The sequence below is a fragment of the Nomascus leucogenys genome, chromosome 17 (assembly GCF_006542625.1).
Source record: "Nomascus leucogenys isolate Asia chromosome 17, Asia_NLE_v1, whole genome shotgun sequence".
In the NCBI taxonomy this organism is placed as follows: Eukaryota; Metazoa; Chordata; class Mammalia; order Primates; family Hylobatidae; genus Nomascus; species Nomascus leucogenys.
Genome location: NC_044397.1, coordinates 32277857 through 32299058, shown reverse-complemented (window position 1 = coordinate 32299058; position 21202 = coordinate 32277857). Strand labels below are relative to the sequence as shown.

The window sequence follows — 21202 nt, the reverse complement described above, 5'->3', positions numbered from 1 at the left end:
ATCCTGTCTCAAAAAAAAAAAAAAAACCAAAACAAACATCATAATATACAGAAAAAAATACACACAGAAGCTGAAGTAGAGTGATGATTTCTAAAGGTTTCTGTTGCACGAGGCTGCCCCTTCCTCATCCTTTGGCTGGAGAGAGCGGGAGCGGGATTTTGCTGGGCTTGGTTGTCTGCAGTCGTTGGGGCTTCCAGGTTGCTGACTTCTTAGCTCTAAGTCTGGACTAGAAGAAGCACAAGGAAACCCCAAGAAACTCACCACCATGTCTTCCTTGGGTCCTTAGGTCCCTAGCATGTCTCTTTCTTTCTCTACCTTTCACAGCCTTTTAAGGTTCATTTTATACACAATGGTCAGGATTTGTTGTACTTGGCAGGAGGAATAGAAAACTCTACTCTGTCTCCCAGAAGTGCAAGTCTCATGTTTTTTTTGAATGATGTTTTCATGGGGTGTAGAATTCTATGTTAACATTATTTGTCTTTTTTGAGACAGGCCGTCACTCTCACCCAGGCTAGGGTGCAGTGGTGTGATTACAGCTCATTGCAGCCTCAACGTCTTGGGCTCAAGTAATCCTTCCACCTCAACTTCCCGAATAGCTGGGACTACAGGCGTTCACCACCATGCCTGGCTAATTTTTTGTAGAGACAGGATTTTGGCCATTTTGCCCAGGCTGGTCTCGAACTCCTAGGCTCAAGTGATCCACCCGCCTCGGCTTCCCAAAGTGTTGAGATTACAGGGCAGCCACCACACCTGGCCCGTTCTTTTTCTTTTAATACTTGAAAGATACTATTCCACTGTCTTCTGGCCTGTGCTGTGCCTGTTAAGAAGTCTGTTTTCGGTTTTACCTTTGTTGCTATATACATAATGATTTTTTGCTTTTGTTTTGTTTCTTGTGTTTTTTTGAGACCGAGTTTCACTCCGTGGCCCAGGCTGGAGTGCAGTGTTGCAATCTCAGCTCACTTCAACCTCTGCCTCCCGGGTTCAAGTGATTCTCCTGTCTTAGCCTCCCGAGTAGCTAGGGTTACAGGCGCACACCACCATGCCCAAGTAATTTTTTGTATTTTTAGTAGAGATGGGGTTTCACCATGTTAGCCAGGCTGGTCTTGAACTCCTGACCTCAAGTGATCCACCCACCTCAGCCTCACAGAGTGCTGGGATTACAGGTGTGAGCCACCAAGCCAGCCTATGTAATTTTTTTTTTTTTTTTTTTTTGAGACGGAGTTTCGCTCTGTTGCCCAGGCTGGAGTGCAGCAGCGGGATCTCGGCTCACTGCAACCTCTGCCTCCTGGGTTCACGCCATTCTCCTGCCTTAGCCTCCTGAGTAGCTGGGACCACAAGTGCGTGCCACCATGCCCGGCTAATTTTTTTGTATTTTTAGTAGAGATGGGGTTTCACTGTGTTAGCTAGGATGGTCTCAATTTCCTACCTTGTGGTCCGCCCACCTTGGCCTCCCAAAGTGCTGGGATTACAGGCATGAGCCACCGTGCCCGGCCCAGCCTACGTAATGTTTTTATCTGCAGTGCTTTTAAGATTTTTATCACTGGTTGTATGCAGTGGTCCTTTGTGTGATTTTCTTCATGTTTCTACTACTGGAATTTGTTGAGGTTCTTAGATCTGTACATGTATTATTTCTGTCAAATTTGGACAACTTTCAGTGACTTTTGAAAACTTAATAACTTTTTTTGGTGTAAGTTCTTTTGAATATTAATATAGACTCATGTGAACTGATAGCTCAGTCAGGATACGAAACCATGCCTCTTCCCAAAAACCTCCTTTGTGCTTTTCTTTTGTAGATAATTGTTATTTCTTGAAATATTTCTGCTGTCCTTTTACCTTCAGACTCTAATGATGTGTATCGGGGCAACTTAAAATTGTCCCATAGCTTATTGTTATGCTGTGTTGTTGTTATTTTGAGATTTTCTCTCTTTATGTTTTATTATGGATATTTTCTACCTACCCATAATGAATATCTTCAAGTTCACTAATCTTTTCTTCTGTGGTGTCTAATCTGTTATTAATTACATCTTGTGTTTTTGTTATTGTTGTTGTTTTTGTTTTTTTGAGACAGGATCTTATTCTGTCACCCAGGCTGGAGTGCAGGGGTGCTTATCATAGCTTACTGCAACCTCCAACTGCTGGGCTCAGGTGGTCCTCCCATCCCACGTCAGCCTCTGGAGTAGCTGAGACTACAAGCACGTGCCACCACACCTGGCTAATTTTTGCATTTTTAGTAGAGATGGGGTTTTTCTGTGTTGCCCAGGCTAGTGTCAAACTCCTGGGCTCAAGCGGTCTGCCTGCCTCGGCCTCCTGAAGTGCTGGGATGACAGGCATGAGCCACTGCACCTGGTGCATCTGGTGTATTTTTCATCCCAGAGATTCTACTGTTCATGTGTATAAGCAGATTTGCATCTATTTCCATGTTTCTTCTTTATTTTTTTTTTTTGAGGCAGAGTCTCGCTCTGTCGCCCAGGCTGGAGTGCAGTGGCGCGATCTCAGCTCACTGCAAGCTCCACTTCCCGGGTTCACGTCATTCTCTTGCCTCAGCCTCCCAAGTAGCTGGGACTACAGGTGCCCGCCACCACGCCATGCTAATTTTTTTGTATTTTTAGCAGAGACGAGGTTTCACCGTGTTAGCCAGAATGGTCTCGATCTCCTGACCTCGTGATCTGTCTGCCTCAGCTTCCCAAAGTGCTGGGATTACAGGCGTGAGCCACCGCGCCTGGCCACCATGTTTCTTCTTAATATGTTCTTCCATTTTTCATTTCCTTGAACATAGGAATATATTTGTAATATTCTTTTTAAAGTTATTGTCTTCTGATTATATTTTCTGTGTTATTTCTGGGTCTTTCTCTATTTATTTTCTCCTTGTTACTGGTCATTCCTGCATCTTCGCGTGCCTTGTACTGTTTGATTGGATGCCAGACAGAATGAATTTTATGTTGTTGGGTGCTGGGATTTTTGTATTTCTTTAAAAAATATTTTTGAGCTTTATTGCAGGACAGAGTTAATTGGGAATAGTTTGATCCTTTTGTTTTAAGCATTATTAGGTGCGTCTGGGCAGCCTTCAGTCAGGCAGTTTCTCAGCCTTGGTGCTGTTGACACTTTGAGTGATTCTTTGTTGTGAGGGGCTGTCCTGTGCATTTGAGGCTGTTTAGCAGCATCCTTGGCTTCTACCCACTAGATGCTGTAGCATCACTTAGCATGCGCTAAGAATGATTTTTACATTTTTAGAAAGTTGTAAAAAAAATGATATGCCATAGAGACCACCATCTGTGGCCAGCAACATCAGAGTATTTACACAGAGATTATTTTCTTTTTTCTTTTCTTTCTTTGTTTTTTCTTGAGACGGGGTCTCGCTCTGTTGCCCAGGCTGTAGTGCAGTGGTGTGATCACAGCTTACTGCAGCCTCAGCCTCCCTGGGATCAGGTGATTCTCCTGCCTCAGCCTCCTGCGTAGCTGAGATTACAGGCTTGTGCCACCACACTGGGCTAATTTTCTTTTTATTTTTTGTAGAGATGGTTTGACCATGTTGCCCAGGCTAGTCTCAAACCCTTGGCCCCAAGAGATGCACCCACCTCAGCTTCCCAGAGTGCTGAGATGATAGGCATGAGCCATGGCGCCTGGCTTCCACAGTGATGTCTCATCCCTGTTGTGGGAGACTTTCTTTTAGTATTTGAGATAAATGGTGGTATGAGGGAAAAAACCTTGCTTTTCCAGTATAGAGAGTAGCTAGGAGCACTGGCTTTCAAATTTGAAAGAGTATGATTTGAATCCAATTATGTGTCTGTCACATAATAACTCTTTGACATGGGGCAAACTTTTAAACTCTCTGAGCCTTTTTCCTTTCTTGTGAAAGAGAGCTAATATGTACTTATCACTTAGGTTTGTTAGATAAGTAAATGAGGCCGGGGTGGTGGCTCACAGCTATAATCCCAGCACTTTGGGAGGCCGAGGTGGGCGGATTGCCTGAGGTCAGGATTTCGAGGCCAGCCTGGCTAACATGGTGAAACCCCATCTCTACTAAAAATACAAAAAAAATTAGCTGGGTGTGGTGGCGCATGTAGTAGTCCCAGCTACTTGGGAGGCTGAGGCAGGCAAATTGCTTGGACCCGGGAAGGCTGAGGTTGCAATGAGCCAAGGTCACACCACTGCACTCTGGCCTGGGCGACAGACGACAGACAGAGACTCCATCTCAAAAAAAAAAAAAAAAAAGAACAAAGAAAAGTAAATGAAAATGCATAAAACTAGATAGCTCAAGGCATGCATATAGCAGCTATTATTTCATTTCAGGTGTGTGCCCCTGATTTGTAATTAGCCTTGATGTGTGTATATAGTTGTATTTTGCTAATTTGGAGGATTATCATCTATCTTTCAGGTCATGCAGAAGGCTTTTGTATGATGTGTACAATGCAAGCACATATTACCCAGGCACTCAGTAATCCTGGGGACGTTATTAAACCAATGTTTGTCATCAATGAGATGCGGCGTAAGTATTAACTATTGTAGTTTTATATTCGTATTTATTACCTATACTTTTTTTTTTTTTTTTTTTTTTTGAGACAGAGTCTTGCTCTGTCACCTAGGCTGGAATGTAGTGGCACTCTCTCGGCTCATCGCAGCCTCCACCTCCCAGGTTCAAACGATTCTCCTGTCTCAGCCTCTCTAGTAGCTGAGATCACAGGCATGTACCACTACACCAGGCTAATTTTGTACTTTAGGTATACAGATGGGGTTTCTCCATGTTGGTCAGGCTGGTCTCGAACTCCTGACCTCAGGTGGTCCACCTGCCTCCGCCTCCCAAAGTGCTGGGATTACAGGTGTGATCCACCATGCCTGGCCTATTACCTAGTTATTCTTAATGTCCAACTGGTGAAAAAACCGAACCCCTCATGTATTAGAAAACAAGTATGTTTTGTCATACGTGGCTATGTCTTTAATAACAAATTTTTAGTGAAACATTTGCTATATAAACACATTTTGAAACTTTAAAGCAAAAGATGACAATATATTAAAGACTATTCAATTTAATATAACAAATTTTAAACTATTAAAAATCAATATGTTAAAATAATTGGTAAGTTTTATAGTATCTTTGCTCTGACACTTGGATTTCTATGCTTGGTAATACTAATTCTGATATGGTCTCACAGGTTTTTGTAAACAGTTTTTAATTAGTTTCAGTTTGGTGAATGAATAAGTATACTATACACAGTGACAGAAATTATCAAAATAAAGTTAATTAGGCTACTCTGGACACACTGCCTGTGGATTTGCCCTGCTCTGCAAGCAGCAGTAAAAATAAAATAAATAAGAAATAAATAAGGTTAATTCTCTTTTTTCGGTTCTTCTTTTTTTTTTTTTTTCAAGTGAGACTGTGTCTCACTATTTTGCCCAGGCTAGTCTTGAACTCCTGGCTCAAGTGATCCTCCTGCCCCAGTTGAGTAGCTGGGATTACAGATGTGCACCACTGTGCCCAACTTAATTACAGTCTTAAAAGAATATATACTCAGAGCTTAGCAAATTTGTGGATAAATTTTACTTTTTTCTATTTAATTTTTAAATTTTAAATGGGTAGGTGCATGAAATTTTCTTACATACTTTGTGTTTTTGCAGTAAACTTTTGTATCATGTTAATTGAGTTGGAATAAAAAATGCATACAAACAAAACTCTTAATCTGGCATCTAACGGGGTAATTATAGGGATGTGTAATTATACAGTAACAAACTGTAATCTTTTTGCCTAGAAAGCCACTGAAGATTAAAGAGGTCTTATGTTATTCCTTGGCATTATTGATAGACCACAACAGACAAGCCAAAAACCTTTGAAATATTGTTGAAGCCTGGCAAAATTTAGCCAGGCAGGTTTGGATTGTTTATACATGCATGCATGCATGCATGCATTCATTCATTCATTCATTCATTCATTCATTTGAGATGGAGTCTCGCTCTGTCGCCCAGCCTGGAGTGCAGTGGCGTGATCTTGGCTCACTACAACCTCTGCCTCTCGGTTTCAAGTGATTCTCCTGCCTCAGCCTCCCAAGTAGCTGGGATTACAGACGTGGACCACCACACCTGGCTAATTTTGTAGTTTTAGTAGAGACGGGGTTTCACCATGTTGGCCAGGCTGGTCTTGAACTCCTGACCTCAGGTGATCCACCCGCATTGGCCTCCCAAAGTACAGAGATTACAGACGTGAGCCACCGTGCCTGGCTATTTATACATGTATTTATTTGTTTTTATTCATTTATTTTTGAAATGGAGTCTCACTCTGTCACCTAGGCTGGAGTGCAGTGGTGCGATCTTGGCTCACTGCAACCTCCGCCTCCTGGGTTCCAGTGATTTCTCCTGCGTCAGTCTCCTGAGTAGCTGGGACTACAGGTGCCTGCCACGACCACCAGCTAATTTTTATATTTTTAGTAGAGATGGGGTTTCACCATGTTAGCCGAGATGGCCTTGATATCCTGACCTCGTGATCCGCCCGCCTCTGCCTCCCAAAGTGCTCGGATTACAGGTGTAAGCCACTGCGCCCGACCACATATATTTATTTTTATACATACTTATATAGCAGGCATGACTTAACATTTTTAAACCTAGTCTTTTAAGAAAATGTCATTGCTCTGTGTGTGTCTGTGTGTGTGTGTATTCACTGATACACACATGGTTCAATCATGAAGTTGTCACGTTTGTAGGTCTAAACTGGTGGAGTGTTGGCAGTTTCATATGATTTAAGCTGGAACATTTTTATACATTCATATACATGTAAAATTCAGTATATATGTTTTAGTGTGATATTGCTTATACTTTTGTGTTAATTTTTTATTATAATTTTAAAAATAATTTGGTCTTGTAGCCGTTAATCAATTAGAAACAGGACTGAAATGTTTCTGTGCACCTGCAAATATAATTTCTTCCGTAGGTCATTGGGATAGAATTAGATAGGTTGGGAGATTTATATTTTGTTTTTTTTATTTGTTTTTTGTTTTTTTTTTTTTGAGACGGAGTCTCGCTCTGTCGCCCAGGCTGGAGTGCAGTGGCGCAATCTCGGCTCACTGCAAGCTTTGCCTCCCGAGTTCACGCCATTCTCCTGCCTCAGCCTCTCCGAGTAGCTGGGACTACAGGCGCCCACCACCATGCCCGGCTAATTTTTTTTGTATTTTTAGTAGAGACGGGGTTTCACCGTGGTCTCGATCTCCTGACTTTGTGATCCGCCCGCCTCGGCCTCCCAAAGTGCTGGGATTACAAGCGCGAGCCACCGTGCCCGGCCGAGATTTGTATTTTGAATGGATTCTGTATTATAGAGATGTAGCACCAATTTAAAATCACCAACATAGCGTTTTGGACAAACTTGAGACAAAACAGCCAGTTTATTCAAGTGTAAATTTATTAACTTGCTAGAAACATGAGTCACTCTGTAGCTACTCTCTAGACTCTCAGAAACTCTAGCTGCTGTGGACTTTTAATGGTGTAAAGCAGGGGTCCCTAACCTCTGGTCCGTGGACTGGTACCCAGTGTGGCCTGTTAGGAACCGGGCTGCACAGCAGGAGGTGAGCAGCAGGTGAGCATTCCCGCCTGAGCTCCACCTCCTGTCAGATCAACGGCAGCATTAGATTCTCATAGCAGCACCAACCCTATTGTGAATTGGGCATGCATGAGATCCAGGTTGCATGCTCCTTAGGAGAATCTCATGCCTGATGATCTGAGCTGGAACAATTTCATCCCAACCCCTTCTTCTGGTCTGTGGAAAAATGGTCTTCCATGTAACCAGTCCCTGGTGCCGAAATGGTTGGGGATTCTGGTCTAAAGGGCCTGATCCTGCTTATAGCTTATATTAGTGGCTTATGTTAGTGCTATTTCCTCATAAAATAGGTATTTGGGAGTTTTCCAACCAACATATTATTATAAGATATATTTTGGGGGGTACAACTTAGGCTTATTATGTGTAATGATAAAGCCTTGTCTTTATACTGAAATTTTACAGGTATAGCTAGGCACTTCCGTTTTGGAAACCAAGAAGATGCCCATGAATTCCTTCAATACACTGTTGATGCTATGCAAAAAGCATGCTTGAATGGCAGCAATAAGTAAGTACAACAGAGCGCCAGCCATGTCTTCATTGGGGATCTCTTGTTGTAATTTATTCTTATCAGAATTCATTTTCACCCTTTTTGTTGGAAGCACACAGAACTATGTTCACTCTACCTTTTGGCTTTGCTCTGCCTCTTCCTTAGGTGATGTGCATTATTTTAAAATGGTTGAAATTTACACATGTATCTTACTGTAACAGTTTGAGTTGGCTCAATCATAGATGTGAGGAAATAAACATTGGTCTTGCAGCTATTTAATTTCTGATTATCAGCAGATGTCTACAGATCTCAAGCTAGCTGCTTCTCCTTTCTAGTTGTGCCTGATGTTTTCTTCTCTCTGCTGCCCTCCAGCGTGTGTTTATTTCCTGAACCCCCACCCCAATCAGTTAGTGATTCCTGTAGCTAGTTCCTTAAAATCTAAATGCAGACTCCAGAGGAAGAACGAGGGGACAGTTAGATAATGCATCCCAAGCCGCTTGGTGCTGTCAGCACACCTGGTAGATCTCCCTCTGCATTCTCGCTGCCCCGGCACTGCCCTGTCTAGGCCTTCATTGTCCGGGTGGTGACAGACTTGGGTCGGAGGAAGACTCTCTGCCTTTTCCGCCTCCAATCCCTTTCCTCCCACACAGGCCGCAGCCCCCGGAGGCTGCCGTCTTCCTGCTTCAGGACCAGACTCCTGCCTTGCTTCGCGAGTCCCTTCCTGACAGACACAGCTCTCACAGCTCTGCGTCTCCTCCCACCACTCCCAGACCTCCCTGTGTTCTGGCCAGGCAGGGATGCCCTTGGGCTGCCACACGTGCCATCCTTTTATTTTCCATGGCTGTCTTGTTTGAATTCTTGATCTTTTGTGAGCTCCCATGTGTTTGAAATCCGGTCACAGCATCTGGAGTTTTTGCAAAGCTCTTCTCTCATGTCACTGTTCAATGTTTTTCAGATTAGACAGACACACCCAGGCCACCACTCTTGTTTGTCAGATATTTGGAGGATACCTAAGATCTAGAGGTAAGCTTTTGCTTATAAGTTGATAAAATGATACACACATGTGGTTAAAAAATGGTAATAATAGGACAGGGTTAGTCCTACTAGGAAGGAAGGAAAAGTACTTCTCTCTGGCCCAGATTCTCATTCCTTTTACCTGAAGGCAACCTCGATGCCAGGTTGTAGTAAATCCTCCTGGTAGTTTCCTGTGCATGAATAAATTGGGAGCACACTGTGTGCACTGCTTCCATTTGTCTCTTCGTATTAGCAGTCTTTTACATTTCAGCACACAGGCCTAACAGCCTTCGACAGTTGGAGTAGTGTTCTGTTTATTTTAGTCCCCTATCGATGGGATTTAGGTTGTTTGTGTTTTGTTGTTGTTCATGGAGCATCCGTGCACACATGCTTTGTGTCTGGGTAAAAATGTATATGTAGGATGAATTCTTAGTATTAGAATTTCTGGATCACAGGGAGTGTGTATTGTAAATTTTAATTCTGTCAGGTTGTCCTTCTAAGAGGTTATACCAGTTTTGACTCTAACCAATAGTATATGAGGGGCCAAATTCATTACACTTTTCACCCATATTATGAGTAGTATTAATTTAAAACTTTTTTTTGTTCAATTGATAGAAAAATTACAATTAAAAAATTTTAAATTTCAAAATTGTATTTTGTCATTTCAGTAGTTGATGTTGCTGTAATGATTATACTTTGCTCATCTTTTGCATTTTATTTTTATTTCAGTCAAATGTTTAAATTGCAAGGGCGTTTCAGATACTTTTGATCCATATCTTGATATAACATTGGAGATAAAGGTAAATTTCATAATTATGGGAGTAATTACATTTTTAAAATAAGTCATTTTATATAACTATAGTTCATTTATAATTTAGACTACTTGTTAGAGAATATAAATTGAAAAATTCAATATGCTAAGATTTCATTTGGAGGGATTATTCAAGCTTTGTAGTAAGCATCATAAATAAGCTTTTAAAAGTTTTTTTATTACTCTTTGAATTTTCTTTTTCTTTCTTTCTTTCTTTTTGAGATGGAATTGCACTCTGTCACCCAGGCTGGAGTGCAGTGGCGTGATCTCGGCTCACTGCAACCTCCGCCTCCCGGGTTCAGGCGATTCTTCTGCTTCAGCCTCCCAAGTAGCTGAGACTACAGGCGCGTGCCACTGTGCCCTGCTAATTTTTTGTATTTTTAATAGAGACGGGGTTTCACCATGTTAGCCAGGATGGTCTCGATCTCCTGACCTCGTAATCTGCCTGCCTTGGCCTCCCAAAGTGCTGGGATTACAGGCGTGAGCCACTGCGCCCGCCTGGAAAGTTTTCTTTTTACATAAAAATTCTCATTTGCTTTTATATCTTTGAGTCTTCTGTTCTTTCTTTTAAAAAATAAGGGGCACGGCTGGGCATGATAGCTTATACCTGTAATCCTAACAGTTTGGGAGGTCGAGGTGGGAGGATCGCTTGAGCCCAGGAGTTTGAGACCAGCCTGGGGGAATATAGTGAGACCCCTGTCTCTACAAAAAATGAAAAATTTAGCTGAGCATGGTGGCCATGCCTGTGGTCTTAGCTGCTTGGGAGGCTGAGGTGAGAGGATTGCTTGAGCCCAGGTCAAGGCTGCAGTGAGCTGTGACTGTGCCACTGCACTCCAGCCTGGGTGGCAGAGCAAGACCCAAACACAAGTGACGGTGTGTGGTGATGTGGTGTTTGTGCCTCTTCTCTTCCCAGGCTGCTCAGAGTGTTAACAAGGCATTGGAGCAGTTTGTGAAGCCGGAACAGCTTGATGGAGAAAACTCATACAAGTGCAGCAAGTACGTTGGGTGGTGACTTGGTTCTTGATGCTGGCTGCTCCAGTGGGGATGGCCGGCAGGCTTGGTTGAGAGAGTTTGGTGTGTCTAGGTTGCTTGAGTTTCTGATACCCGCTGGGAAGACACTGGGTCCCTGTCGTCCAAAGGCCAGAGCCCGGAGTGTCTTGATGTGTGCATTTCTGCAAGATGCGCAGCTCTGTGCCCGTGAAAGCCTGGGGCATAACATTATTGGGCAGATTTGGTGGGAGGAGAGAGGTAAAATTGTCTTTGCAGCCCATGGCAGTGCTGCTTCAGGTGTGGCTGGGCACCCACTATCTGCCAAATAGCATTTTCATTGACTTTCTTATCATGAGGGCTGCCGTCAGATGGGGAGTCACTTTCTTCTGGGATAGCGAGGCTCCTTCTCTCTTAGGGTGGGTTCCCAGGGTTTGGGATAGCATTTGCTGGAAAACTCTAATTTTGATTATTCATTGATATGTTTCCCCGTGAAGTCAAGAGTGCCTATTTTAAGAAAGCTCTTTTGTATGTTTTTAAGTAGATTTCCACTTTGTGGTCAGGTAATAGAAGTAATTTTTTTATTGTCAAATCTTCAAGACCAGAGGGATTTTGCCTTTGTTTTAAATTCCACAGACATTTCTAATATTTATTTTTATTCCTTTTGTTTCTGGTTAGGGCTTTCTTTTAATATTATAATAATTATTATTTTTAAATTAGATGAATTTAAGACGTATTTTCACATAATTATACCAGTCCAAACATGTTTGTTTTTCAGTTTCTTTAGAATTGCGAGAAAGCTGTGTTAACCTAATTTTAATATTATTGGTGGCTTGTGTGGCTTGGCTTTTCAGAATTGTCCTAACTTCCTTTCCTTTCATTGCTAATTAAGCAGCTTCCCCCTGTATTTTTAATGTTAATATTTTCACTGTTGGTTGAAGGCTGGTGGTTCTCATCCAGTGTCTTTTTTGGAACCTTAATGTGGAATGTTTGAGAATAATAACAAGAAAGACCAAAATACCAAAAGTTGTGTGTATATATTCGTCTCCTTAAACTTTTGTTTCTGTTTATTTCAAGGTGTAAAAAGATGGTTCCAGCTTCAAAGAGGTTCACTATCCATAGATCCTCTAATGTTCTTACACTTTCTCTGAAACGTTTTGCAAATTTTACTGGTGGAAAAATTGCTAAGGTATGTGGATGATGTCATTAATCATCTTTTATGTCGAGCCTTTCAAGGCTTAACGTGTCTGTAGCTATTAAGGATTAAGGACTCGACTTTCTCATGACAAAATTGCTAACTATTACCTACATTTGGGCTTCATTGTCTGTTTTGTTGGTACCCATGGTTATGAGGGGATACAGGGAGAGCCTGTATAATCTGAAATCCAAAGAGGACTTCCTGCTAGACTTTGCCAGTTTTCACCAAAGTTCATTTTGTCTTGTTTGTTTTCTGATTGGTAGTACACTGAATTTTCCCATTTTCTTCCCACTTTCTGAAGATTGAAAATGGTCAAAAACTAAATAGCATGCAAGAGAAATAAACGATCCATTCCTGAATTATTAAAATTAAATAATTGGACGAGTGTGGTGGCTCACGCCTGTAATCCTAGCACTTTAGAAGGCCTAGTTGGGCATATCACTTCAAGCCGGGAGTTTGAGACCACTCTGTCCAACGTAGCAAAGCCCTGTTTCTACTAAAAATACTAAAGTTAGCTGGGTGTGGTCGCAGGCACTTGTAATCCCAGCTACTCGGGAGGCTGAGGCAGGAGAATCGCTTGAACCTGGGAGGCAGAGGTTGCAGTGAGCCGAGATTGTGCCACTGCACTCCAGCCTGGCAACAGTCAGATTCTGTCTCAGAAAAAAAAAAAAATTAATGTTCAGAGTTGTCATTTTGTTACTCTGTCCTTTGATGGGTTTGAAGAATTCACTTAATGTAGATCCTGACTTGTTAAAAGAAAATAATAAATGCAGCAGGATGGCCTTAAATACACTTAGATTCAGCTATCCTCCCGGTTAACCATGCCCTTTGAAAGGTGGCTAGGCCAGGTGCAGTGGCTCATGCCTGTAATTCTAGCACTTTGGGAGGCCAAGGCGGGTGGATCACGAGGTCAGGCATTCAAGACCAGTCTAGCCAAGATGGTGAAACCTCCGTCTCTACTAAAAATACAAAAATTAGCCGGGCGTGGTGGTGCACCTGTAATACCAGCTACTGGGGAGGCTGAGGCAAGAGAATCACTTGAACCCGGGAGGCGGAGCTTCCAGTGAGCCGAGATCATGCCACTGCACTCCAGCCTGGGTGATAGAGTGGCACGCCATCTCAAAAAAAAAAGAGATGGCTAAATGCACTAGGTTTTTTAAATGCATTAGGTTTTTGCTAGAATATCACAGGGCTCAGGTGTTCTGTGGGTCTCCCCTCCCAGGAGGCTCTAAGTACCCTCTCTACCTGAATATGTGGAATGATCTGTGCCCTCAGAAATGTTTCTCCTTTTTCCATTTCTGTCTAGGATGTGAAATACCCTGAGTATCTCGATATTCGGCCATATATGTCTCAACCCAACGGAGAGCCGATTGTCTATGTCTTGTATGCAGTGCTGGTCCACACTGGTTTTAATTGCCATGCTGGCCATTACTTCTGCTACATAAAAGTAAGCTGTGCAGATTTGCTATTAGCTATGGTTACATACATGCTGTAAGACAGCAGTAGCATTCTTGGGATAGGGAGAGGTGGAACTTTCACAGTTAAAATGTGAATACCCTTTGTAAAAATATTTCTCTTGGCCGGGCGCAGTGGCTTACTCCTATAATCCCTGCACTTTGGGAGGCTGAGGCTGGGGGATCACTTGAGGTCAGGAGTTCGAGACCAACCTGGCTAACATGATGAAACCCCGCCTCTATTAAAAATACAAAGATTATCTGCGTGTGGTGGCGCCTGCCAGTAATCCCAGCTGCTCCGGAGGCTGAGGCAGGAGAATCGCTTGAACCCAGGAGGTGGAGATTGCAAGATCACGCCACTGCACACCAGCCTGGGTGACAGAGTGACACTCCATCTCAAAAAAAAAGAAAAGAAAAAAATATTTCTCTTGAGTATGTTCCACGTTTAATTAAATCTAATCTCTCTTTTTATTGGCTCTCGTTTACAGGCTAGCAATGGCCTCTGGTATCAAATGAATGACTCCATTGTATCTACCAGTGATATTAGATCGGTACTCAGCCAACAAGCCTATGTGCTCTTTTATATCAGGTATTGTCATGAAAACAAATTGCCAAATTTTCTGGTGTGTCATTTCTTCTCGTCTTATCAACATATTTGAATTCAATATTCAGTGTTTTTTTAAAAAAAAAAACCCAGCAGCTTAAAGATCAACTCTAGCCTGGGCATGGTGCCTCACGCCTATAATCCTAGCACTTTGGGTGGCCAAGATGGAAGGATCACTTGAGCCCAGGAGTTCAAGACCAACCAGCCTGGGCAAGATAGTGAGACCACATCTCTACAAAATATGAAAAAATTAGCCAGGCGTGGTGTTGTGGGCCTGTGGTCTTATCTGCTCAGGAAGTTGAGGTGGGAGGATTACTTGAGCCTGGGGAGGCTGAGGCTGCAGTAAGCCATGATTGAGCCACTGCATTCCAGCCTGAGTGACAGAGCAAGACTGTCCCAAAAAAACCCGAAAACCATCAACTCTGCCATGTGCCCGGAGAGTAAGAAAGGTAGTGTCTGAGTGGGATGATGAGTTTGCTCCGCATCGCACTCTGTGGCCATGAGCACTGAAGGTGCAGCTGCAGGGAGAGGTGGTAGCTGACGAGGGTGGGCTGCTGTTGCGGGCAGCAATGGAGTAGGCCAGGAGCCACAGGACAATGAGTGGAGAGCTCGGGAAGGGGCCTCTGAGCACCTGGCATGGTCACAGCCAGCACCTCCCAACCTGGAGCACAGGTCAGTCGCCTTCCAGGCCAAGGCCAGCACCCGCGCCCAGCTCTGTCCTGTTGTGGCTGCATACGCTTTTCACTCACTCACTCCATTTTTGGAAAAAATGTTTGATAGCTGAAAATGAAGAATATCTTCAAATGTCCAACTGGCAGAATGCTCATGTCTGCACATTGAAATATTAAACACTGGCATTGGATTTCGGCAGTTGGGCTGAAGCACAGATGATGATCAGAGGAGGCCTCAGGCAAAGTTGAGGGGTAGGATTTTGTTTCTAACTTTTTTGGACACTGTAGATTTTCTCCAGTGGCATATATTTATAATTAGAAAAATATAAGCCTGAGCAACAAAGCGAGACCCCATTTCTACAGAAAATAAAAAAATTAGCCAGGTATGGTGGTGCATGTCTGTGGTCCCAGCTACTCAGGATGCTGAGGCAGGAGGGCAAGGCCGCAGTGAGCAATGACTGTTCCACTGCAGTCTAGCCTGGGCAACGTAGCAAGACCCTGTCTCAAAGAAAGGAAAATATAAATAAACAGAAAAGAAATACCTTTCAGATGAAACAGCATCTTCAGAAAACACAGTTTAAAGAACATCATTTACCCAGTTATCCTTGTTGTCTCCTGATCTGAGTGCCTGACATTAGCCTGAAGGAGAGGATGTGTATAGCTCCATACTGTGTAGCATAAACATGCCATTTTTTTCATCAGTTTTCTGCCTGAGGGGTTAAATGCTGTTGACTTTGTAAATGAATCTCTCCTAAGGAGGTATCCTGTGTCACCCTAAGTATCACTCTCCTTGTCTCCAGGTCCCATGATGTGAAAAATGGAGGTGAACTTACTCATCCCACCCATAGCCCTGGCCAGTCTTCTCCCCGCCCCGTCATCAGTCAGCGGGTTGTCACCAACAAACAGGCTGCGCCAGGCTTTATCGGACCACAGCTTCCTTCTCATATGATAAAGGTAACAGTCCTTAGGGAGAAGAACATTTTTATGTTAATTTGTAAAATGTAACTTCAAAGTCTCAAGTTGAATTGTAGTGGTTGCTGTGTCCTCAAATACATCTGAATTTCTTCTCACAGTTTAATCAAACCCTCTTATACAGTATTTCACATATACAGAAAATGGCCGGGCGCAGTGGCTCACGCTTGTAATCCCAGCACTTTGGGAGGCCAAGACAGGTTGAGCTCAGTAGTTTGAGAACACCCTGGGTAACAGGGTGAAACCCTGTCTCCACAACAAATACAAAAATCAGCCGGGTATGGTGGTGTGTGCTGTGGTCCCAGCTGCTCAGGCGGCTGAGGCAGGAGGATCACTTGAGCCCACGAGGCAGAGGTTGCAGTGAGCTGAGATCGCACCACTGCACTGCAGCCTGGGCAACAGAGTGAGACCCTGTCTCCAAAATAACCCCCCCAAAAAACAAAAACCCCAAAATATACAGCGAACCTTACCAATAGGGAGGAAAGAGGGAAGTCTGGGTGTCAGCACCTTTAAATTTTAGGTCCCCTCTGGACTTCCATTCTGCTCAAAGGGTTAAACACTTGGAGATTCTTAATTCCTGTTGGACTCCAGGAAAGCGATCTGTTTACGAGAACATGTTTGTTGGGTCCATTTAGTCGTTTCAGGGGTGTGGTGTTTCTGTCTGCTGTCCCCCAGGGTTTGATTTTACTCCCTGTTGGTCCTGTCGGGGCGAACAGTAGTGAGCTAGTGTCACAAGGAACACAAGATTCCAGAGTGGGGGCCTCATCTGCGCCGTGGCATCTTCACAGCTTTTCGGCTTGAGTTTGTTTTGGGTGATCACATACACTGTCTAGCTGCATGCTTTATTTTATGGACATCAGGCAGTATTTGAGGTATAACAGAGTCACACATCAAATGCCCAGCGGGCTCCCCTGTTGGGCTCTGCTCCAGAGTGACATCAGGATTCTGGCAAACAGGAGGGCATGTGCCCTGTAGGAAGGAGTGGTTGGCATTGCTTTTCCAAAGACTATTTTTGTTTTTACCATGAAGCTTTCCAGTGTTAAGATGGCAGCTAATTCAGGTATTTGAGAAGGCGCTGTGAAGGCCACACATGATCTGTTAACTGACTTTCAGGCCTTTGCCTTCATGGGGATGCAGCAGCCATGGTGGGAACCTGCAGCGAATGTATTACTGCATGAGGAGAATGTGGAGACATTGTGGGGCAGTGGTGGGGGTCATGGCTGAGTGAGCGGCGGCTGAAGCAGCCCCTACTCTCCCCCCACGTGACCGTCTCCTTTGCTCTGAGGCCAGGGTGATTCCTCCTTTCTAGCACTCTGCAGCGGTGAGCTCCCAGGAAACCCAACCAGGGAGCAAGTGTGTGACTCCACGCCACAGGGCCTGCTGATTTCTATCAGATCTGGAACAGAAAGAGTTTGGTCTGAGGATTGTATTCTGTGAAACATATATGTCCTGTTTGTTGATTTATTGCCAGAAAACTAGGGCCTGTGGAAAGTATGCACGGGTAGGAGGGATTGAGAAAAACAGAGAACATTTCCAGGTGTATGAAACTTGTTAGTCCTGAAAAAAAAAAACAAAACAACAAAATGCGAAGGACCCATCAGCCAAAATGGGTTCTGTTTGTGTGACCATGTTTCTGGAGCTCTGACCAGCTGTGCTTTGCTTACTTCCAGAATCCACCTCACTTAAATGGGACTGGACCATTGAAAGACACGCCAAGCAGTTCCATGTCGAGTCCTAACGGGAATTCCAGTGTCAACAGGGCTAATCCTGTTAATGCTTCAGCTTCTGTCCAAAACTGGTCAGTTAATAGGTCCTCTGTGATCCCAGAACATCCTAAGAAACAAAAAATTACCATCAGTATTCACAACAAGTTGCCTGTTCGCCAGTGTCAGTCTCAGCCTAACCTTCATAGCAATTCTTTGGAGAACCCTACCAAGCCCGTTCCCTCTTCTACCATTACCAATTCTGCAGTACAGTCTACCTCGAACGCATCTATGATGTCAGTTTCTAGTAAAGTAACAAAACCGATCCCCCACAGTGAATCCTGCTCCCAGCCCGTGATGAATGGCAAATCCAAGCTGAACTCCAGCGTGCTGGTCCCCTATGGCGCCGAGTCCTCTGAGGACTCTGACGAGGAGTCGAAGGGACTGGGCAAGGAGAATGGGATTGGTGCGATTGTGAGCTCCCACTCTCCCGGCCAAGATGCCGAAGATGAGGCAGCTCCGCACGAGCTCCAAGAACCCATGACCCTAAACGGTGCTAATAGTGCAGACAGCGACAGTGACCCAAAAGAAAACGGCCTGCCGCCTGATGGTGCCAGCTGCCAAGGCCAGCCTGCCCTGCACTCAGAAAATCCCTTTGCTAAGGCAAACGGTCTTCCTGGAAAGGTGAGTGCACATCAGGGTCTTCAGCCTCGTTTGTGGTGGTTCCCTTGGCTGGATTTCAGGAGGCGTGGAGCTGGCGACTGAAACTGAAATGTTTTTGTTTTTATTGCAGTTGATGCCTGCTCCTTTGCCGTCTCTCCCAGAAGACAAAATCTTAGAGACCTTCAAGCTTAGCAACAAACTGAAAGGCTCGATGGATGAAATGAGGTACGTAAGAGTAAATCTGAGGCACGTGTGGCAGCATAGTAGGAAATCCAGTAGCCTCCAGATGTGTCAGTATTGGAATGCTGTAGAAATTTTATAGTGAACATTTTGAATCCTAGAATGATTTGAATTATAATGTATAGGATTTATTAATTTGCCTTTTAGAAGAGTAAAGAAAAAATGTGGCATACAGGACCGAGTCCACGGAAACTTGATGTGCTCACCATGCTGTTTCTCCTCCTGCGTGGCCACCTCTCTCTGGTTACTGGCGCGCCTTCAAGTGCCATCTCATTTCATCTTTCTCATGAGGAGTGATGATGTGAGGGTGTGCTGAGGGTCTAGGCCAGGGCTCTCGGTCCTGTCAAGAAGCACATACAGTCATCTGTCCATCCACAACAGGGATGCATTCTGAGAAATGCATCGTTTGGGGATGTGGTTGTCATGCCAGCACCACAGTGTGTCACACAGACCTAGATGGTGTGGCCTGTGGCTCCTAGGCCACAAACCTGCACAGCCTGTGACTGCACTGGATCCCGTAGGCAGCTGTAACACAGTGGTATTTGTGTATCTAAACATAGAAAAGGGACAGTAAAAATATGGTATAAAAGGAAAACTGGCACACCTGCACAGGGCACTTACCATGAATGGAGCTGGCAGGACTGGAGGGTGCTCTGGGTGAGCACTGAGTGAATGTGGAGGCCTGAGACAGTACACTACTGTAGACTCTAGAAGCACTGCACACTTGGGCTACACTCAATTTGTTTAAAAAATTGATTTCTTCAATAGTAAACACACCTTAGCTTACTGTAACTTTTTTACTTTATAAACTTTTAATTTTAAATTGTTTGACTCTTTTATAATAACACTTAGCTTAAAACACAAACATTATACAGCTGTGCAAAAATAACTTCTTTTGTTTGTTTGTTTGAGACAGAGTCTCGCTGTGTCACCAGGCTGGAATACAGTGGTGCGATCTCAGCTCACTGCAGCCTCTGCCTCCTGGGTTCAAGCAATTCTCCTGCCTCAGTCTCCTGAGTAGCTGGGTCTACAGGCGTGCACCACCACACCCAGCTACAAAAATTAGTTCTTTATATCCATATTGATAAGCTTTTTTCTACTTTTAAATTTTAAAACTTTTTTTGTGAAGACACAAACACACACATTAGCCCAGGGTCACAGGGTCAGTGTCATCTGTATCATTGACTTCCACCTCCACATCCTGCCCCACGGGAAGGTCTCAGGGGGGCAGTAACACCCATGGAGCTGTCATCTCCTGTGACAACAGTGCCTCCTCCTGGAGACCTCCTGAAGGACCTGCCTGAGGCTGTTTTACAGTTACGTTACGTTTTGTAAGAAGAAGGAGCACACTCTAAAATAATCATAAAAAGTACAGTTAGTAAATACATAAGCCAGTAACAGTCATTTTTTTTTGTTTTTGTTTTTGAGATGGAGTCTCTCTCTGTCGCTCAGGCTGGAGTCTCTCTCTGTCTCCTCGGCTCACTGCAGCCTCCGCCTCCTGGGTTCAAGTGATTTTCCTGACTCAGCCTCCTGAGTAGCTGGGACTACAGGCATGTGCCACCCAACCCAGTTAATTTTTTTTTTTTTTTGTATTTTTAGTAGAGACAGGGTTTCACCATGTTGGTCAGGCTGGTCTCAAACTCCTAACCTCAACTCATCCACCTGCTGTGGCCTCGCAAAGTGCTGGGATTCCAGGCGTGAGCCACCGTGCCCGGCCAGCATGCCATTGTCATGCATTATGTAGTAATCGTATGTGCTAGACTTCCATGGGACTGGGAGTGCAGTGGGTTTGCTTACACCAGCATCACCACACTCATGAGTCACGTGTTGCCCTTGGAATGTTACAGTGACGGGAGTTTTCAGCTCTGTTGTGATCTTATGGACCGCCGTCACTAGGATGTTAGGACAGTTAGGGTGACAGGGATTTTTCAGCTCTGTTGTGATCTTATGGACTGCCATCATGTGTGGTCTGTTGTTGACCGTATGTATGAGGTACATGACTGTACTTTGTAAAGGCCCTTCAAGGATTCTGAAATTATAGATAATAAAACCTGCCCCACAATTAAAAAAAAAATCATGTAATGTTAGTCAAGAATGTAAATGTAATGTTAGTCAAGAGTAAGAGGAAAGGAATTTGTCATGCAGTGACAGTGGCTTCACCACGCAAAGAAGCAGGCAGGACGGCCCCGTGGCGAGAGGCTGTGTGCGGGCGGTGCTTACATCTCTGCACAGGTTGGCTGTGAGTGACAGCTCCGAGTGCGGCCGGATGTCACCATACTCGGTGCCAGGCGCGGGTTCGTCATCAGGAAGTGATGTTCTCATGGCGAACAACTTCTGGTGAAGTTCTGATCAAATCACAGCGTGAGCGACTCTAGATTTATATACTAGGTGCCTTCCTGGAAACGTCAGTGTCTGTGAAAACCGTGCCAGTGACACACCTGTAGTTTTTACCCACATGGTCATTGGCACTCACTCACCTGTGGGGGTGCTGTTCGTGCTGGTGGGGCTCCCATCACTGTGGCAACCCCAGAGTGGCCCCTGGCGGGTGGGAGTGCCCTCACTGAGGCCCTCTGTTAGGAGGGCTTAGATACTAAACCGGAATGGGGCGAACCCTGGGGGCAGGGAACACTCATTCCCAGCCTAAGGATAGGCCAGCTTGGACACTCGCTCCCTCAGCGAGTGCACTGTGGCCTTTCCTAGGCCAGGTAGCATGAGGGTGAGGTAGGTGGCTGTGCAGACAAGCCCAGGCCACAGCAGCTTTCATTATTAACCCTGAGGACATATCGAAAGCTCTGCGGGAATCAAAGGACAAAGTTAATTTA

General features: G+C 44.3%; 1 protein-coding gene across 5 annotated transcripts in view; it reads left to right on the top strand.

Annotated features, from left to right (window-relative positions):
* Positions 1-21202, top strand: part of USP42 (ubiquitin specific peptidase 42) — a 55014-nt gene that overhangs the window by 25115 nt on the left and 8697 nt on the right. For 4 of the 5 annotated variants that reach the window (XM_030796432.1, XM_030796431.1, XM_030796434.1 and 1 more), the window contains 11 exons: positions 4376-4486; positions 7979-8081; positions 9019-9086; positions 9807-9877; positions 10802-10884; positions 11953-12064; positions 13380-13520; positions 14016-14116; positions 15603-15756; positions 17445-18161; positions 18271-18365. In XM_030796432.1, the coding sequence (XP_030652292.1) occupies positions 4376-4486; positions 7979-8081; positions 9019-9086; positions 9807-9877; positions 10802-10884; positions 11953-12064; positions 13380-13520; positions 14016-14116; positions 15603-15756; positions 17445-18161; positions 18271-18365 (1756 nt within the window). The remainder of the gene's footprint in view (positions 1-4375; positions 4487-7978; positions 8082-9018; positions 9087-9806; positions 9878-10801; positions 10885-11952; positions 12065-13379; positions 13521-14015; positions 14117-15602; positions 15757-17444; positions 18162-18270; positions 18366-21202) is intronic. The other variant, XM_030796433.1, reaches the window with a different exon arrangement.